This window comes from Bombus vancouverensis, chromosome 2 (assembly GCF_051014615.1).
Source record: "Bombus vancouverensis nearcticus chromosome 2, iyBomVanc1_principal, whole genome shotgun sequence".
Taxonomy (NCBI): domain Eukaryota; kingdom Metazoa; phylum Arthropoda; class Insecta; order Hymenoptera; family Apidae; genus Bombus; species Bombus vancouverensis.
Window position 1 is genome coordinate 2,365,249 of NC_134912.1, and position 21,567 is coordinate 2,386,815.

The 21,567-nt window shown below is 32.6% G+C and overlaps 1 protein-coding gene and 1 long non-coding RNA gene across 2 annotated transcripts; one reads left to right on the forward strand and one right to left on the reverse strand.

The window, feature by feature from the left end:
* Positions 1 to 2,006: 2,006 nt before the first annotated feature.
* On the reverse strand, positions 2,007 to 12,138 carry LOC143303771 (uncharacterized). Its single transcript, XR_013060401.1, has 3 exons — positions 11,835 to 12,138; positions 2,672 to 2,725; positions 2,007 to 2,308 (listed from the first exon to the last, which is right to left on the reverse strand). It is a non-coding gene; the product is annotated as an uncharacterized LOC143303771 (long non-coding RNA).
* A 6,681-nt stretch (positions 12,139 to 18,819) lies between these two features.
* CPR28 (cuticular protein 28) lies at positions 18,820 to 21,390 on the forward strand. Its single transcript, XM_033346657.2, has 3 exons — positions 18,820 to 18,962; positions 19,867 to 20,114; positions 20,532 to 21,390. The coding sequence occupies exons 1-3, from the start codon at positions 18,954 to 18,956 to the stop codon at positions 20,590 to 20,592; spliced, it is 318 nt and encodes a 105-aa protein (XP_033202548.1). The 5' UTR covers positions 18,820 to 18,953; the 3' UTR covers positions 20,593 to 21,390.
* Positions 21,391 to 21,567: the final 177 nt, after the last annotated feature.

A 21,567-nucleotide genomic window follows, 5' to 3' on the forward strand; every position in this document is an offset into this window, starting at 1 on the left:
AATTACTTAAAATAATAGTTAAAGTACTAAAGCAAAAGTAACAATTGAATCGCTATGTTTATTTAAATTACAATTAATATTCTTTTTAAAATCACATCAACCCATAATGGCAACTCAGTAGAAATAGTAAACAAAGTATTATAATTTTTGGGAAACATATTCGTTTGTTTAAAAAATTTTCGCGCTTGTAATTTTTGATTTAAATATTTTGTAGAAGAATTTTAATAATAATAATTTCAAGTTCCTTTTTTATCTATTATCCTCTATGTTCTATTTCGATAAATTCATCATACAAAATGAAATAAATTTATCATACAAAAATTCTGTTGTTAAAAAAAATAATCAGGTCGCGAAGTAGAAATTGTTATAATAACTAAGGCGATATAAATTTCAATCTAAATTGTACAAAATTGAAATGCAGATTCTTATTTAAGACATACTTCATTACGCCATAAATAATGTTCCTAATGTCATTAAAATACAGAAGAGTGAAATATTGGTTATAATGATGCTCGGCTATCGTCTACCAAATGTCGCTTTCAAAGTTATTAAGCTATCGCGGAAACGAGAAAACGAAATTTATCAACGGATTAAGCAACTTGTTGTTGCAACAAACAAAATAGCATAATTGATTTTTGTCAAACATTCGTAGACAGGTTCCTCTTTGTGGCATTTTTCATTCTCCAATATTCAGGAAGTACGTACAACTTCTAACTCCAAAAGGACACTAATTTTACTTTTATCTTCTTTCGAAATTTAGAAAAATTCTTTACATAACATTTACGCTTTTAAACATTTAAAAGTATGTTATCATGCCGTCATAGATGATTAAACTTCTTTCTTGTAACCATTATCGATAGCGAAAATGGTTTTTGACTACTTTCGACCATGGTTAATTTTGATCGATCTTACTGGTAATTAGTAACCAACATTGCCACTTTTTTATTTTATATCTCTAATCTTATATAGCCTATATTGTTCTTTTTGTACAAAATGCATCGTAATAAACTTGTTTATGTAATACACCGTGTGTTCATCGTGTACAGGTGACAATCGTAAACCACATGATTTATGTATCATTACGACTCGATGTACGCGTCGCGATCGCAACCGTAGAAGATAAGAAAAATGGCACCGAAATCGATCACGTTCTTTCCTATTCCTGTTACTTTCGTTCGTGCATACTTTCAGTGAAATTTCCGTTGATCAGGTTTCGTTAAGATGTTTCCCCACCCACGGGATCCTCTGCTCACAGTGAATATACTTACTTAGGTGGCACGACATTAGATAATCGGTTGAGTTCTTGCTGGCTCGTGCATCGGCGCACGGGTCGTGACTTTCCCCCTTTTTGCTGCAGCTCATCGTGAAGCGCGACGATATTGTATAATCGATTGTATACGATTCGATGGAGAATCCTCTTGCTCAGATTAGGGGACATAAATTTTAATCGATTAGTAATGGATTTAACTTAGCAACAAGCGGTAACAGCAATCGTCATTGATGATTTATGATTCGTTTCTTTTTTCCTCGTTTCTTCTTTCCCTTCATTGTCTTCTCTGTTATGAAGACGAAGCCTACGTTTACTGATTACTCTTCTTCTACTCAGGTTTTTTAATTACATGTTTAATTTTTTATTTTATAAAAAATTATTAATTCTGGTGATATAAATTTTGTTTTTACGTTTACAATAATATTTTAATGTATTATAAATGTGGAACGATAATTCGTTCAAGACATTTTTCAGACAAATAACGCAGACAATGTGGTAGCTTATTTAGTCATTTGATTTTTTATATTTATATTATTATGGTATCAGTATTCTATCCTACATTGTATAATATTAAGATCTTTGAGAATTTAGTGTACCAATAATTTTAATATACAATTTCTTACAAGTTTAATAATGATTAATGTACAATCTGTTGCAATATTTTTTAGTATACAGATGTATCTTCTTATAAGATAGATTTATTTCTACTTTTAAATGCACAATCGATGTTTTATTTATAATGAAATGTATAATCAATGACTCTAATGCTTTCTATAAATAGTAATTGATTGTGTAAACTTGTCAACTTAGAAACAGTCAGTGATGTAAATTCTTACCCATGATTTTGAAATTCCTGATATAGCTTTTAAGTGTCTTTAAAATGTTGTTTGAAGTATCTCATACGATAAAAGCCATTGGAAACGACTCTTTTGTCTTCTAATGATTTTGTTGTACTGTCTTTTCCCCTTTTTGCTAAAAATTGTTTCCAAAGATCAGCCAGGCAATACAATTTATTGCAATTCTGATACCAATACCTCTCTAAAGAACAAAGAAATATTATTTAGAGATTCGAATAAATCACCGTTAAGACCAAACTAAACGTATTTTCATTAACCATCAGTCAGTTTTATCTTTTCGATCCAACAACCCCACAGAAACACAGCAAATGTTCCCTGAAGGAGGTGGCGAGGTAATCAAATTCCTTCTACTTTTTTAATAGAAATTGCAAAAATTACAGAAATAATCAAGATGTATATAATAGCGTATTGTAATTGAAAAATTTGTGACGGTGTGTCTCCTTTTAAATTTCCAAATGCAAGATGTAAACGGGAATTTTGTTCCTTCGTTTAAAGATAGTAAGTCTTCTATCATAGAATCGCAACATGTAGAATAAAATATTACCATAATTGTTCTCGTAATTATAATCTTGTAGCCCATAGGTTGCAATTGAGTCCTCTGAAATTAAGATAACAAGTAGGATTATAAATCCTAATTATACAGTCTTTAAGGAAGTGTAAGAAATTGACACATCATAGCTGACAATACATAAAAAATAAATAACAAGTTATTATTAATATAACACATATTTTGTCTCGTAATGTAAATAAAGATTTATATTCAAAATGGAACAGTATATTGATGAAAATATTTTAAAGATGATCGCTTTATTATATTAAAATTCCAAGGATTATAATTAAATATACGTATTAACCATTTGCATTTCGAGAATTTGTTGATAAAAGTAATTCGAGCAGATTCGAGCAGTCAAACTTTTCGAATTCAAACGTTTTATTTCGAACAGAAAAAAATTATAAACATCTGTGGATTTATACAATACTTTATACTTCTTCTCTTTCTTAATCTTTTGTCGAAGACGAACAACGAGCGACAATTTCTGTTGTTATAACGATTAAAATGACAATCTTGACTGAAACTCTTGCCAGTCTAAACCTGATTGATACGTTATATATTTTGTCGAGGAGAAACCGGAACTTGTTGAAACCGTAAGCGATGTCAATTATTTCGTCATGTTTCTCACGGGGATACTGACTTGAATACATCACTGATATCTTCTCAACCAATCTTGTGGTTCGTGCAACAGATGTAAAGCGTTCAAACGTTACGTTTGCTTATATAAATATATCTAACGAGTTTGATTATCGCGATGCATATCAGAGTTGAGCTGTGATGACGATGACCGAAATATGGTCTTCCCGTTTCACTATTTTCAGTTTACTTAATCCTTGGATAAACTACCAGAAACTTTCGTTCGTGTCATCGTCTGATGGAATGAATAAATTATCCCTGAATAAGGACACTTCTACGTTCTAGAATAACTTCATTTCTGATTGCAGATATTGGTACATATATAATAAAACAAAACAAAGTATATCATTAAAACTATTGTAACAAAAGAAATTGAAGCAAAAATATTAATATTATTATTTTATCGATATCTTTAGGTAGCATCTATGAGCAGGCATAACAAATTCGAAAGAAGCTTGGTAAAAGGACCTTGAAATCAGGAATTCAATTCCTGAGTTGAAGTTGAAGCTCTTATAGAAAGTCCATACTAGAAAGTTTTCATCTTCCAATTTATTGACTAAAATTGATTTTATACATAACTTAACCTATTCTTCAATTTACATACATAAAAGATATTTTATATAGAGAATGCCTTTTTTCTTACAAAATTTTACGAACGCAAAAATATTATCCTAATTAAACAGTTGAAGTATCCACTGCTATAGACATTCAGTACATTTTCGTACATTTAAATTTGCTACAAAATGCATGAGAGACCCGCGGTCTAAAGATAATATAGAGTTACATAATTTAAATAATCACTTTTCAAATATTCTACTGCAACAACGTCCAAGCGTCCACCCACACAATTTTATCGAAGAAAAATTAACCAAAGACAAACTTTTCACTTAAAATCTTCCTACCAAAAGCAAACGCACAGTCACTTTATAAATTCCATTTCATCCATCATGTGTTCACAATCATTCTCTCGATTCCCAGAAAATTTCACTCTCTCTCGAAAACACGATCTCACGACAAGACGATTCATCGTTTTCTAAGTAGTCCCGTTTCATTGACGTCGATTAGTGTACTTACTCTTGTACATGACAAACCACTATATATATATATACACTCGTTAATCGAACAATAATTAACCCTACAAGTCGAGTATATCTAACAAGGCTCGTCGTGTCGATCCTATTGAAAAGGAATAAAATGGTAAGAAACGAGATGAGCATACGAAGCTGCTTTTCAAAGAGGAACCCGCGCACGAGAGTGAGGGATTTCGTAAGAATCGAGACTGGACCACACGAGGTCGACGTTGTCGTGGTCGTCGCCGACGACATCGTCTTCGTCGCCACCGACTTAAAGGCGCTTGGTTGCGTAACGAAACTAGCGAACACGATGGCACGGATCGGTTAAATGCCACCACTCTGTCGGTAGACGACCACCGATACATAGATACTATACTCTGTTGCGTTCGCATCGTACGTTTTTATCGTTGGAACTATCCGAGACACTCACAGGTGAATCGATTCTCTGTTAATAGTGGTGCTGGAGGTTGCGAGGGTGTCTCAAAAATGTCAGGGATCCGCGGCGCTTTGTAGATGATAGACGTTAGACTGGCTTGTTTCTGTAGAGTTGGATAAATTAGTACTCGATTTACGATTGGACGTCATTGAATTTTGTAGTTTAGTAATTTCGTTGGATTTCAGAGCGGTGAGGAGTTATTAACGATGAACTAATTAAATTAAGCGGGATTTAAATTTAAATATTAGAAATTTAGAATTTCCAGCTAACTGAGCATTATATGGATTGATTTGGATTTAATTAAAAATTGTATTCTGTTACTTTAATTAAGTATGATGGAAATCTAAATTTATGCTATATTTGACATTAATTCAGATTAAAATTAGGTAATTATATTCTGTTGTGATATATCTAAATATCTCAGTATAAGATACAAAATATTTGCAATTTTGAATTTGGAGCTAACTGAACATTATATACGATGTTTGTATGTGACTAAATTTAAATATGAAGAATTTGATTGAAATATGATGAATTTTTATGTACACTAATTAGGTGTAAAATTGACAATTATAGATATTTGTAAACGTCGATGATATCACGATATATTAAAGAACATATTATTAAAGAGATCATATAGAGTAGATGAATTAACAGTTTCTATGATCGAACGCATCATTATTTAAATACCTATCATTGCTCGAATGCAAATCATTGCTCGCAGCTATACCTACTTTATACTTGATTTATTACGTTTAAGATTTCAAGAATATTCTCAGTGACTACGCTTTTATACCTTGTGCCTAATGATCTAGCGAAATGATCCATTTAAACACTATGAGGCGTATAATGATACGCGCATATAACAATATATAAAACTATTCTGTAATGATTGAAATCGTTCTTAAACTTTATCTTGCCGCCTGCCAAAAACTCAGTTCGAGGATACTTTACATCATCATGAGCAATCGCGAAGCGCATTATGCATTCGTGAGGTTTCAAATGGTATCTCGGATTAAAGAGAAAAAGGAACAACACGGTCAATGATGATACGAATCTACCCCTTTACCTCGAAAGTGTCGTCTAGCCTGGCCGTCGTGAATCATTCTTCGTATACAAGACCGGTATCGATCGATTTATTTCGTTCGTGTCCTGAATAAATTATCGATAACATCCACAGAAGAGACTAATCGCGAATTCAACTTCCTCTCCTTTCTTCGGATACATAAGTAGCATTGCACTGGTGGAAAAGATAAAACCGTAAAATTTCGCCGATATTCAATTAACACTGAAACGCGTCATCTTTGTAACCGGCTGCTTAATACGCTTTCTCTCTTTAGACCTTCTTCCAGTTATTGTATTATGTAATTTCGCCGTGCAATTCAAATGCCAGCGGGCATTACCTTACCTGGATCAATGGAGTACCCAATTGAACGATTTTTTTCTTCCTTCTTTTCCTTCGGTTATTGTGATTGCTTGCAATTAGTCGAGCACTGATTTATGTACAGTAGTCGTTATTAACGTTCGAACACCACGGTGTTGGAGAGATTACTGCTTTACGATAATGTTACTGACTTAATTATCTTTTAATAAATACTCTTTTAAAAACACTTGTCATACTTAATAGTTTTATTTATTTAATGTGCACAATAAGCAATAAACTAAATCATTGCACATACATGATCAGAAATAGAAATGAAAGTAAAATTCGTTTAAATCATCTGAAATGTATGTGAATACATTTGATTATGATACAATGTGAATTTTGATTATTTTAATTGATTATTTAAACCATATGATCTTGGTGCAAGATTGTAGTTGGTTTCGAGATAATATTAGGTTCTACTGGAACAAAATGGACCATACATAATTCAATAAAATAATATAAAACAAAAAGTAGTATGCATCGATTATTTGCTTACAAAACGAAAGAAATTTTTGAGACAACCTAATATATTCGAAAATTAACACGCAAACTTGAGAATTATGTGAATTGGATAGAAATGAAATGTGCACATAGAGCATTGATCTGTGAAGAAGAAATGAGTAAGTCACTTCCTACTTCCTAGTGACTAACTTTCATTTTCAATTTGATATTTTGAAAGTTGCAATTTTTTGCGAGTTATCTCACGTAAAATTTGTATATTTGTACTAAATATCTTGCGATCATGATGTTCGTGTTTCATTACAGTGCTGAAGAAATTTTTAAATGTTTCGTACAATATACGTAATAGATTCATAAAAGATTTCCACAGGTGTTCGAATACTTTCGTGAGTCACTGTAGATCAAGTCACTCCTAGCAAGGGTTAGAGAAGACCCAACATTATTGGCGCATCAATACGGTTGGCCTAGATGGTTTCAACGATATCTTGCCATAGTATCGCGGTTCACAGGCCGACGTGAACTTTCCGTTCCAACGTTCCATGGCTCCCCTAATCCTTCGAGCATCCTTCTTCGGCCATACTCACGCGAGCACAATTGATTTATTTCGCGGATTCCAACGACATAACAGTCGCGCAAACCGCGGCTATATGACGAGGTCTAACCACCTGTGTGCTGCAAATGTATACGCACCGCTGCATTATGATTTTCGTAAATCATCAGGAATCTTCCGAGTGCTGCTAGAACGACGCTTCGCGATAAGATAGTTTTCAGTAAGCAGATGAAGATGAAGAGCATTAAACGCAGATTTTAAACGAGTTCGAGTAGTTAGGTACTTGAAAGACAGCATTTTTTACTTTTATTTTATCTAATTAAAGTTGTATCCAGTTGTATCCTGTGAGTGCTATTAGCTGCTACCATAATATAGTTGCATTTCACAGGCTTATACAATGCTATATATTAGAATACATTAGACTAGTCTGTTATCGAGTAGTCGTACAATATTTGCATTATTATAAATAGACATATTGTTCGTAACAGATGTCAATTACAGAGATGCCGTTGCTTAACTGTAACTAGATCAATTGAAGAAGATCCTTTTAAGAGATATTTTACTATCTCGTTCTTACTTAGGATCAAAGATGTTATGTTGAAACACAGCACTTGTTTTTGCAATAATTAAATTCAAATAAAAGTAGGAAGCTTCGGTATCTTAGTTTAATCCCTTGTAAATTGCTCACATAAATCATTTTCTTGCCACTTGTTTAACTTGACACGTTTTTTATTTGGAAGTTCTCTTTTTAGTGGTAGAAGGAAGCTGATAAAACATTTTAACAAAAAATAAACAGGTTACGCGTCTGACAAATTTTCTCAAATAAAAACCGAACAAGATATCTTCCGCATCACTGCATTACTTCATTCAATTAATATTTATACAACGCCATCAATAAACCTGTTCTACGATAGTCAGCGTCATTGAAGTGAATTTTCTTCACTGGCGCGATGGCAGTTAGCTCTGTTCAAAGGCCACTACTAGATAAATCATATTCAAACCTGAAGCATCGATACGTCGACATCGCAAAGAAAAACACCAGTTCGTCCCGTTCACGTGGAAATATCAACGTCGAGTACTGCGTGATAGGCGTTTCGATCAACCACAAGTGTTAATCGCTCCTCCTATTTCTCCACCTCTTGCTTACAACCTTCAAATTATTTCATCACGAACTAGGTCCCCTCTATAATTAACCAATCAACCAAATTGACATGAATTATTGGAAATAACTAGAAATAGTGAAATGTCATATACAATAGTTTAAACCGAAAATTGTTCGGATAACCGAGTAATTCCAATAATAAACGTTCGCACATAACGTGATTATCCCAATAAGTGTTTGTACGTATCATGGGTCGGATAATAGATGCTTGGCATTAACTAGTTCGGATGAACGAGGTACGGGTGAAGAAAGTTCTGCTCAAAAAGTTTGATTTATAAATTATTTTCCTTACAGGCGAGGATATTCTATTAGTGGTTTGTAACTGATGTTTATATCAAAAGTTTTAAATTCCCGATTTTCTAAAATGATAGAAGCACGAATGCTTGTCTTCTTTTGGAACTTTTTGTCTCTGCAGACATTAATTGAAGAAAATTTGTGCGACAGAATTAAATATACGATTTAACGAAACTTCAAATAATTTATTCATTTTTTCTATGAAGGTTTTGTAACGACATGTGAGTACGTATAGTTAGTCGCATTATTTAAGATAGTAAATTAGCGATCAAAAGTTTGTCCCTACATAAAATTGTGAAAGTATCCTTTTTATGATGTGACAGCTGACCTCTCGATTGATTATTGCTAACTCCACAACAACGGTGAATACCTGAGAGATAAGTCATATGAAAATATCATCAATATCCTGTGAATAATAGTTTCATTTAAGTGCAATTATCTACACCTTGTCTAAGGAACGTTACTATACATACACACAATAGAGAAAAGAAACAAGTGGACAGCTGGTGGAAGCAGGTATCAATTAAATTTAATCGAACTGGTACTAGTGCCATAATATTCAAGTTCTATTTATTATATATCCTTATAGCTTTTTGGTAAATGATTGAAATTAATATTTACATTTTCTTGTAGAAAGATCCCTATTTAACGAAACTGTATCTATACTTATATCTACTATCTGTCCACTTATCTTTGCCTCAACTATATAGTAGTAAAAGTATAGTAGAACTATATTTTATAATTTTTCGAAGTATGCAAATCATTATGGACAAGAGTGCGTATTCACTCGTGAAAACATGAAAGCGCTTTCCCTAGTTCAAGTACAAATTCGCAATACCTTACCATCATGACAAGGACAATAAACGCATAGCGAAAGCTGTATCTCGGCCAAGGCAAGATAATCGAGAATCACACGAAATTATTATTTTTCACACGATATTCTTCCAGGCCATCCGCTGGCCTTCGTCTTACGTTCTCCGTGTTCACCTGTTTTTTTCGATATTTTTGGAGAAACAAGTATCTCACGGCCAACTTTCCTCGTCGATGGGGGCAAGTGCATCGTCGTGGTCAGAAGAAATGACGGTTGCGGAAATGCAATTTCGCCCGAGAACGGCATTTCGGTTCGAAGCCCCTCTTGACCGATCGTGACTCGTGTTGTCTCGCTATTGCGACAGAACGACTCCTCGTTACCTCTCATGTAGATGCAGCAGTACGACCTTTGCAGTAACGTTGCGCGATTGAAAGAAGACGAAGAAGAACAGTGATAGAAGAAGGATATAGTACCTGACGAAATTCGGAACTCGCTTTTTGTCTAGCGAATATCTTAATGTTCCGTGAGATTCGTATCTATTCATGAAATATGCTCAAAAACGAAACAATGATTACATAAAACGGAATTGTCGTATAGAGGAAAGTCTTCGATCTTGCAGAATTTATATTAATTTACCTGTAGATTTTTTACTTAAATCAGGTTTTTATTCGGTTGATTTGTTAAACAAATTTAATTTTAATTTTTTAAATTTTTAATTTTAAAGTTAATTTTTTCACATATTCGACATATCTTTATTACCATTACTGCTCCAAATGATGCTAATAAACTTAGTATTAAATTATATTATTAAAATAATTCGTTCATTTTTTATTATTTAACATCTCTGTAATGTTGCGTTATTTTTGTATTGGAAATTGACAAAATCTGCCCTTCTGTTTTAAACACCTTATACGTACAAATATGTATATAGAGAATTTTCGAGTGTTTTCTCATGCACTTACATAGGATTTACATATTCGCTAAGATCATCCGCCTTTTCACAGTTTCCTATGAGAATGTATAATCGTTTAACGAATTTTACGAGAGTTACGTCATTGGAAAAGAAAGATCAGCTATTACATCATTTGAAGAGAAAGGATAAACGCGCATTATTAAGTATGGTAACGTACAAGTCGGTAAATGCATTTCCTTTTACGCGACTATGGAAAATTCCTCGTTATTTTTTTTATTCCTTTATAATATGTTATTATCGTTCTTGAATGTGTTACTTATTCTTGTATAATCGATTAAAAAAATGTGTGAGATCAAACAGATACTTCTGCTGCAACTGTTGAGTGCTAAAAATGACTTAAAAAATAGACAGGGTTTAAAAGTTTAATACGTACTACTATTCTTAATAAATGTCTGTAGGAGTTATTTCTTCATCTTGGACCAAACATGTATATAAAAAGGTCTTAAAAAATAAAATATGCGAGAAGAGAAATCGTTGTACTTGTCCATATTTTTTTTTAATAACCACGAGAATGTTTTATCGCAGAAGAGATATACGCAAAAGCTATAAATTGTGTAATACCTGAAATGATACGATAATATTTCAAAGTAAAATATATGCATATGTACAAAAGACAGCATCTTCTTTATAAAAGCATTTACTTTTTCCTTTATAAAAGAATTATTACAGGTCTTAGAATAGGTTCTTATTTTATCAAGTTACTAATCATCTTTGTTTATTTTATTTTACATCCTTTTTCGTCTTTTCCCATTTAAGCCATTTAAGCGAACAGCAATAAAGTCACGTTCCATTGTCATTTTATGATTCACTTTATAATTACAAGATGATTTTAATCGAATTGTTAAGATTCGTGTGATCAAAATGATATCAAATATTTGCACCAATTAACCCCTTGACGTACGATTTAATTGAGACTAATTCGACATTATATACTTCGCATATGACGATTACTATCGTTATTTGTAAACATTGCATTGCCATGACGAGTCAAATTCATCACTTAAGATCAGATGATGTATGATTATACTTGCAAAAATTCTTAACAACTATACATGATTAACCTAGATGTTTCAAAATCACATCCTATCAACCAATATTCCCAGTTGCACTGACATAATCAACAAATATGTACATACGTACACAGTACTACTATCAATCGTCTTTTAACTCAACCAAGTTGGCCTCAAGTCCAGTTAACTGATGTTCCGTCATATTCGTTAAACAAGATCTTTCCATCTGATTTTTCCATCGCTACATTCGTCAACAAGATGGTAAAAGCTCGTCGAATAGACCGATGAAAGCAGATGAAGTGGTGATTCTCAACGTCTACTCACGTTTTCTATGTTGTTGTCGGTACAGAAAGATTATCGTGATGTAATTGCGCATCTGGCACGAGCATATTGTCGACGTACAGTGATATCGTGTGTCGGAAACCGCGTGCAAGAAGTACAAACGAAACAACGCAGGCTCGTTGACATTTCTGCAATTTCACACGTTTTTTACCAGGATTCGCGGCTAAGCAAATTAACTGTGCAATTATCGCCGCGTTCTCTTATGCTGCTGGCGAAATTAAGTCCTCCGCTCTTTCTATGTATCTTGCAAATCGACAGAATGCTAATGGTTCGCGCAGGAGATACAGTCGCGTAACGCGTTTTACTGAAATGTACCAGCATACGAGCATATAAATAGTTTGGTCGGTTTGTGATGATAGTGTGTTTGTGATAACGATTTTATCAAAGTGTGCAAATTAATGATTAATTAATCGGTAATTAGAAGAAACGCTTACTAACTTTTTAGTTACTGAAAACATAACAATAACATATTGTACTGCTTACTATATACAAAAAATTCTACGAGGAAACAGTGTATTTTTTATAAAACTAATTGTATTGTTAATCTTACTAAAGTTTATTGTTATTTCTGCTTCTTAATAGATGTGGTATAATATTCTTTAGTATTCGTGTGAATTTATGCTATTTTTAATCTCTATAGATTTATCATGACCCAAATAAATAATTTATATTTAGCAGGAAATTATTGAAACAAATGAAATTAAATCTTCGTTACATTACCCCCGAATTATTCCTGTTGTAAACAAAACTATTGTAAAAGTCATAGAAGAATGTACAAAAATATAACAAGCATGCGAAGATATCAATCATAAGAGTTACTATTTATCTTAATGATTTATAGAAACGTTAATTGTTCGAGTTCCATTATTTTGACGTCTTTATTTCCTTTATTATTGCATAAAAATGCAACTTTATTTGCTAGAGAGCCACTCGTGATATAAGAGTTACAAAACCTTAAAAATGACTTTCATCACAATTTTTAATCAGTAGGAAAATATAATCTTAGAAATGATGCAAAGGAATGTATGTATTCGCTGTGATAGATTATAATAAAAACGTAGTAACATTCTACTCGAAGAAGCTACTTTCAATGTGTAACTTTTAAAGGACGCAAGAGTCAAGTGCCTCTTCTAAATGTTTGTATTTCGTCATCTTAAATTATCAAATTAAATATTATATATAGAAACGAGTTGCAACAGCGTGGATCTCATATTTTCATCCTGCACAGAAATAACTTCAATTAAGGACTCGATAGGGGTTTTATTACGACAATAAGAATATTGTAGAAAGAAATTCTATTATTTTCAGCTGCATCTAACAATAAATAAGTTACTGACGTAGTGCAATTATCGTATGTTACGCTATTTCAACTGAGGCTACATTTATTCGACCTTGAATGCACAGTCATAGAGAAAATTACAACATTCGTCAATTTTAATGTAAAAAGTGACGATGATTAATTAATTAAAGGTAAACGTCTCTCAAATGATAAACATTCATTAAAAATGTTAATATTAAAATTTAATGCATCATTTTCTCATTTATCAAATAAAGAATTCATGATACTGTCGTAAATAATTATTGAACAACTTAATTCGAAAGTATATTCCGCTTAATTAAATTGCCCAATTTTTTGTTTTTATTACGCATCACGATATTCAATATATTTCTTTTAAACTATTAAATAGCAGATCTCCTAAAGTGTGTCAAAAATATAGATATCTTTTAAAATTTAATAGTAATAGTGTTATTACTATATAATTTATTAGTGAAAAATAATAATGCTTCATAAATTATTGATATTTACGATACCTTATACATTTAACATTTTCTAAGTTTTAAAATCTTGTGCAATTCAAATTATACACATTGACCAACATGACTGTCCGTTAAACAAAATACATTAAAGAAACGTTCAATAATGAATTGGACAACGTCTGCGCATTTGCATTTCTACAGATTATCACACGGAAAATTAAAGTTAACAGGTGGATGGGAAATTCACCATAATAGATATTTATTCAGGTTCTTGTAACACGCAATGGAATATTTAAAGATTACGTAAAATCAAAGTTGTTTTATTGTACAGATTGCAACGAGATCAAGAAGAATGGATCGTGATTTCCGGTAGTGTCGTTATCTTCGCTTGATAAACTTCACAATTTGTGTTTTACGCATTCAGACTTTTAATCGTGGACTTGAATTTATTTTAATTTGTTGAAACAAACTTACGATAGTTTCGAAACTTTATATACCAACTATTTCATGTATTTTTCATTCTTTATATCGAAAACGAACAATCATGTTTAAAGTATATGTACAAATATATTCTTATTGGCTGACTACCGTTTAATTTAAATGCTTTATATACCTATTACCATATTAATTTCCTTAGATTTGCAATTTACAGTCACACCTATTATTCCGATAAATGTTCCCCCACTCCTCTCATATTTCCTGAAATCGATGACACAGGCATAAATCATCGATACCGATAATAATTAATTGACTACTAATTGCTACTAAAAAAACATTTGAAAACATTACAATAGATTTATCTAACGAGATGTAATTACTCCTTACTGAAATATGTACATACTTTAAAAAATATCTGTTAATCTATTCACTAAACTTGATGGATAAAAATTCCATATTCATTACAAAAAATAAAAAATATAAAATTGAACCAAAAGAAAACGAAAGAAAAAGATAAATTAACAACTTTGTTAAAGTATAATTCTGACAACATTGAAGTTCAATTTTTTTATTAAGTAAACCGTGAAGTTGCATAAACATTCGCAGTTTATATATGGTCGTTTTCAATCCATTAATCATTCATCTTCGTTAATATTTTGGATGACATACAATTTAAAAATAAAAATTCAAAGGCAGATTTTACTACATATTATTTTTAAAACAATAACATTAATTACTTTTTATTACTAGTTTCCTAACTATGTACTGATAAATTATTATTTAAAAAATTACACAAGAAAGTTATTTAATAAATCATTAATATTTATTTTATTGTTGTTAAATTAAAATATCTTCAACGACGATACTTGTGAGCAAAAATTAAATTATACAAACGAATCTATATTTTCGAAAGGAGAATTAATAAAAAATAGATGATCATTACACGGAAATGCGTACAAGTAATGACTAAACTGACATTTCAATATCCTTATAACGATTTCACTTTCAGATGCTTCTCATTATGCCTCGAAGTCCCTTTGACCGTCTATTATGGCATCTACTTGAAATAACACGAACCATCATTAAATGTGAAAACATAGTTAGCAACTTCTCAGGTTTCATAAATTTTTAATTACGAATAAAAGACGTGCCAGTAACATTTTTATGCAATTATCAATACAAGCAAATATATTTTGTTCAAGAAAAAAATTTATTGGACGTTAATCATTCAGGATGACGCGTACAGTTGGCAGGAATTCTAATCGATCTGTATCGTCGAGGAATTGCATAATATTGATTGGAATTTTAGAAGTCAAATGCAATGCAATTTAAACTATTCAGATTGAATACAGCAATAAAATAATTCAAATAAGGTTGAGATTAGATTGAAGCTTTTTCGCTTGAAATGTAATTGGAAATTGGTTTTCAAACAAAAATCTTTGATCTTGAAAACTACGTTTATTTTGAAATTTAATGGAGAAGAATTCAGATAAAATAGAAATTATTTGTTATCAATTTTATTAACGAAAAAACAGTTTCTCTTTATTTATAATATTTGTAATCCAGTATTAATGTACAATAAATTAAACATAGGTAAAACAAGATTTGTACGAGTAACTCTGAAAGAGAATACTGAATTAGTGACAATAGGTCATTTGCCTGAAATCCTTTACGTTCAATCTTCCAACGCCCGTTAACATTACAATAGCAAATATAAAAAATTACATAACCGAAGAGATACCTAAGAAAAAGTGAAATGAAGAGTCGTATAAATTCCCGTATTCTCGATTTGGAATCTTACTAAAAAACCTACTTCGACGAGCATTCTATTCAAAATTGGCAAGGTTTCTAAAGTGACTTATGAATGAAGGCATACGTATATTTTTACTTTTCGAGGCGAAAACTGACGAGAGAGAGAATTGTATAAAATGTATGATTTTCGATACACTGTAACATCCACGGAAGCAAAGGAAAGGGAAAAAGAAGTGAAGGGAAGGAGAGAAGACGCCTGGAGACGCGGTAGCCGGAGGCATCCTCCGTATCTTCTTCTGAAATGGCAAGGTCACCGGTAGTTACGTCACTAACTTTCCTCGGCTCTTCTCGGTGTTGTACGCGCGCCGAGAAAAGCAAATGTCACAATTACCAAGGACGCACGGCCGCGTGTACGTTGCCTCGAGGCTTCGACTTCGACGACCAAACGAGCTAGGGGGGTAGGTATTGGCTGGTTGGCAGATTCGGCTTTCACATTCGGTTGTAAAGCAACAGGTAGCCGCGGTTTCTACGCCTTTGTCTATCCGATGAGTCTCCGGGGATCATTCGGCTTACGAAATCGTTAACATCTTGTGAGTTAGATGTTAAGACCGTTCCACGTCTCCTCTTCAACGAAAAGAATAAAAAGAAAGAAAAAGAAAAGAGTTACTATTACGAACGAACCATCTCCAGCTTCTCGTAATATTGTTACGGTTTTTTTGAAACGTCGATTAGCCCTTCCGGGACTAAATATTTTGTTCTGTGAGAAAAATTGTTTCCTTGTTAACTATAAATTTATTGGATGACATGTTTGTGATTCTTCGCGTTTCGATCATGCTTGTAATAGTACATCTTGCTGTGTACCGATATTTCATGAACATCCCAGCTCATTATTTTCTTCAGAGGAGACTTGGATCCGTGTAAGAATCTCTTCAATAAATAATTCTGCATTTTAAAGAGAGAAAACTACTTTAAATTACATCGATAGAAAATATCATGAATCATTATCTTATCGATTACAAAAGTCACAACCAAGAGACTACTTATTTAAACTATTAAAAAGAGGAAACAGTCAATGAATCATAAATATCGATAGCATGAAACTTGATCCAAAGTTATAGTATAGTAAACGATGACGGGTTTTTATTCGTCATTTTATTTTTATACTGGAAAATGAAAGACGTATACTCAACGTGGTCAACTGGCACCGCGATTGAACGATGAAAAATCTTCTTGTAATTGACGCTTTATGTTCCTGTGTCGATAAAATACAAGATAATTTTTGAATCCGACTATTCGACTATTTATAAAATTCCTAGTTAATAGACGTAAGTGTAGATGAATTTCCCGATTATCTATATTTAGCAAAGTTCAATTTACAAGGTAAGTGTTATTGTAATCTAAACATAGATGAACTTGACGTGACTCGACTCATATACTCTGTGTGAACAGGAACTATCGTTTTGCTACACAGAGAAGCAAAAGGTCCTTGACATTGCTGACGAAGTTCCTTCAGTAAAGTCCAGTTCAAAGATACGTTTCATTGTAATATTTGAATGGCAGGGATAGCAGGTGCACAAATGCCATTTCGACCGGGAATAACCACTTGCCCAATGAACGTGCAATCGATTTCGTTAAACAGTCACATCATTCAGAAATACGTTTTAATGTCAACACGTGAAAAAATCTTTTAGCATACTCTTTCGCCAATTTGCCATTTCCTAGTCGAACGTTTATCGAGGAGATTTAATACCTGCAAAATTAAATTATTATTAAATGCAGGTAATTTATTGCACAAGGTAGATGATGTCTTAATGGTATTATTCAGACAGATAATTTGTATATCAATAAAATAACTGATGCTCTATGGATAATATCTTTTCTTTTCATTAGAAGAGAAAATATATTTTTACAGAAGAAGAAGATAAGTTCCTTGCGGAAAGAAACCTGTATTGGAGGAATAATAATATTTCACAATATTATAAAATAAAATAAAATAAAAATTATAAAATGAAATTTCTTAGGATGAAATATAAGAACATCTATCACAAACGATAATGACGCGTCTTCCAAAAAATGAGACGACCAATTTAAAAAATTAAAATTACATTGAATTTTTACAACTGAAGGCTCACGACAAAAACGAGCCTTGGTGTATAATCAGCAGTTAAACTCACTATATAATAAGCCAACTATCTGACTATAAAATACATTCAGCAGCTATATATTTATCATAGACCTTTTACCAGAAAAATCCTCCTCCTCCCCAATTTTTACATCATGCAACATCATTCCTCCCACATCAAACAATGTCATTTTTCTTTATCGACACCAACTATTTTCATGTAATGCAAAGATCACACCTATAATAGACAAAGACATCAGTGAAACGTGAAACATGCAAATAATACCTTACCAAACAACGTAGAAGCGAACAAGCTACGCTTTAACTCTACTCATAAGCACTAATGTCTTTAACATGTTCTCTGCCACGTGGGTCAGTGGTAACCTATGATAATGATCAATAGTAAGCCTACGTATTTCCATTCCGTGAACAAATGTTTTCTTGATCTATTATTTAAACAATGTAAATAAAAAAAGAGAAAGAAAGGCACAGATACAATTCAATGTGTTATCACTATTTCATTAATACTCATATACAATGACATAATTTCTAACGCCGTTTCTTGTCATCAGATACATTTTTCATTTGTCATGACGTACTTCGAGTATCATTTTGAATAAATAGGATAAATAAAAATATCTTTTCCTTATTACATTGTGTTAACATTTTCTTTTCTTATAATTCTCGATAATAATTTAGCTCCAATATTGTAAAACTCTTCTTATGCTTGTTTGCAACTTCTATCGGGATATTCGACTTTCTTACAGCGCAAGAGCCTATTAACAAAGCGAAGAAACGCTTCTCCGGAGGAAAGACACTTGCACCGTTGCATCTCGAATGCATCTTAGCACCGTTAGGGGAGAGACTGATCCGCGAATCTCCGACAAGTCTAATGCCAGGTGGGGATGCAACACCCGTGATTTTCCGGCTATATAAAGGCAGATGCACCGTGGATCCTTGGTATCACGTATCGGTCGTTGTTTAAGGACGAAGGGACAGAAAAGTGCAGTTCGCACGAGAAAGTTCTTGCCATGAAGACGGTGGGTTGCGCATCTAGATACAAGAAGAAATCGTAACACGTTAGGCGTCGCTTGAATCCGTTCCGCGTTCTCTCGTTACAGATAGGGAGCAGCCGATGATTTCGGCCCCGCAGACTCCGAAATTTTTTTTACGTAACAGTGAAAGTGAAGAGGACTGTGACATTTGTGCGTGTGGCGATGTTTCACGCACCGATGATTAATCGTAATTTCGCCGAGACGATAACAGGCCGTTGCGAATCTTGCTTGAAAAATAAGCTTCGAGTTCGGAACCGATTTACCTTAAAGTCGATTACATTTTCCATTGTGATACCGTAACCATATATTTTTTTCCAATTATATTCTTCGCATGTGAGCGTTGATATGATGTAACATCGTCCATGTATTGATATAATTTATCCGTATTACGTTGTACGTAACACAATAAGGTAGTATCTTGAAACGTTAGACACTCCTCGGGATTTGTTGCTATAGTCTGGATAATTCGAGTGGTAGTAGAAATCGTTGAAAAAATCCGGGTTTGAGTCTGGACAGAACATGCCCAATCGACCGATTACATGCTGGTTACATAATAAAATCGTTGAAACGTCTTCTATGGTAGTGATGAGCCTCAGATTGAGTTGAGATGTACATTTGGTTTCAACATTCACGTTTTGTAACGTGACACGTAATTTTATAAAAATAACATTTAGTAAAACCGTTGTCGAATTGCGACGTATTTATGTCGGGTAATCGTATCGGAGTATTACGAACGATTAATTTGTAAATCTGGAAGAAGTTAATTTTTTCCATAGAATTCTGAATATACAATTATAAAAGAAAAATTGAATATTTTTTTTCAAAATAGAAATTAGTAATAGTTAAAAGGTAATGTTATTAAATCATTAAGTAATCTTTATTTATACAGATCCTCATCTTCGTGACAGCGATAGTGGGAGCTCTCGCTGCGCCCCAGTTGAATCCAAATGAAATCACGATAGTAAAACAGGAGGAGCAAAACAATATTGGAGTAGGTGGATATCACTTTAGTTACGAACAGAGCGATGGCCAAAAGAGGGAAGAAACTGCGGAATTGAAAAACGAAGGTACTGACGATGAATCCCTTGACGTTACCGGTAGCTTCTCCTTCACAGCGCCAGATGGCCACACTTATAGGTAACTATTCACAAAACGTACTGGATTTAATTGTAATTAAATACTTATATAAAACTTGATATGTACTTTAATCATTTCTATGAGTAATAATTAAACGTGATAATGAAATATAAAGTATGAATTTACTATATAAATAATAAAAAAGGCAATATACATAGTCTTAAACAATATGAGAGGATTTCAAATGTTTTTAATTTTAAATGGTTTAAGGACACGTATGTGCGTCCTGGATCCTCTTGCATAATAATTTAACAAATAATGATATTAATAACTTACTAAGTTATAAGCTACAGATTTTAGACTCCTGTTTTGTAATTTCGTAATTTATCGCCAAATGTTAGAATCAGAAAGATTACACCTTTCCGTTCTAATAGTAATGAAAGATATAGTATTAAGAACATAATTATTTGATTAAAGGGTTGATTACACCGCTGACAAGGATGGATTCCACCCCACTATTAATCTCGTTTCGAAATAGGAAAACCTAAGAACTGAAGTTCCGCACTATCCTTATCTAGGGCTTTCCGATCATCGACACAAGCTAGCATAAGTGTATTAAAGTAATCGTATACGTACCTTAAAATCGCGTGGCACGCGATTCACTGTTCACAAGCGTGATCATTCTCGAAAGTATTGATCGTCGGTTCGAAGCAATCAGTTCATTTTCTTCAGCATTATGTACTCATCATTTATTTTTCACGTTTATTAACATTAAAATTATAATTTGAGATGACAATAACAGCGATCGAATGGAACGCACGAAATCGAATGAATGTTCGATGTTACAATGGAATTTGACAAAAGTTTAAAAAGAGGAGTGAATTTTAGAGAAAATTAATTTATCATTAACATTACAAATTCTACAAAAAAATTGTATAGTATGACAAAGAACATATAGTTAAGATAAAAAATAGTCATTAAAATAATGTATGATCTAATTTCTGAAATAAAGAGTATAATAAGTAAAGAAATATTCATACAAACGTTCGTTTGTATGATATAAATAGTTAGGACGGCAATGTATGTTCTGATTGCATTTGTGAAACGCGTGCCACTGTATAAACAAGTTATTTTAAATAGTTCTGAGGAACTATTGGTAAACATTTTGAACGAGAGGCGTTAGAAGTTCCATTCACGATCTATTTTGGAAGAGGCGACGACGAAGCGCTCATTTACACGCTTTAGAATTCGTGTGAAAATGAGTAATCTTTTTGTACCCTTACTGTATGTATGTAACAGAACACCAATTGCGCAAATAAATATATACACAAATTAACATGTACGAGTTATAACTTTGTCAATCTCCCTTTAAGAGTGTTGAGTACATGCAACGAGGTCAACTGATTCATTTACGACAATTTTCTTTTTGACACATACGTAAACAAGGGATCAATTCTATGGATCGATAAAGGATATGTGAAAAAAATTGTTCGATAATTTTTTATTTTAAATG

Excerpts from the sequence above, each read along its gene's own strand:
- CPR28 (XM_033346657.2), top strand. Across the intron at positions 20,115-20,531 it reads CCAGATGGCCACACTTATAG|GGTTGATTACACCGCTGACA; the intron begins GTAACTATTCAC and ends ATTTGATTAAAG.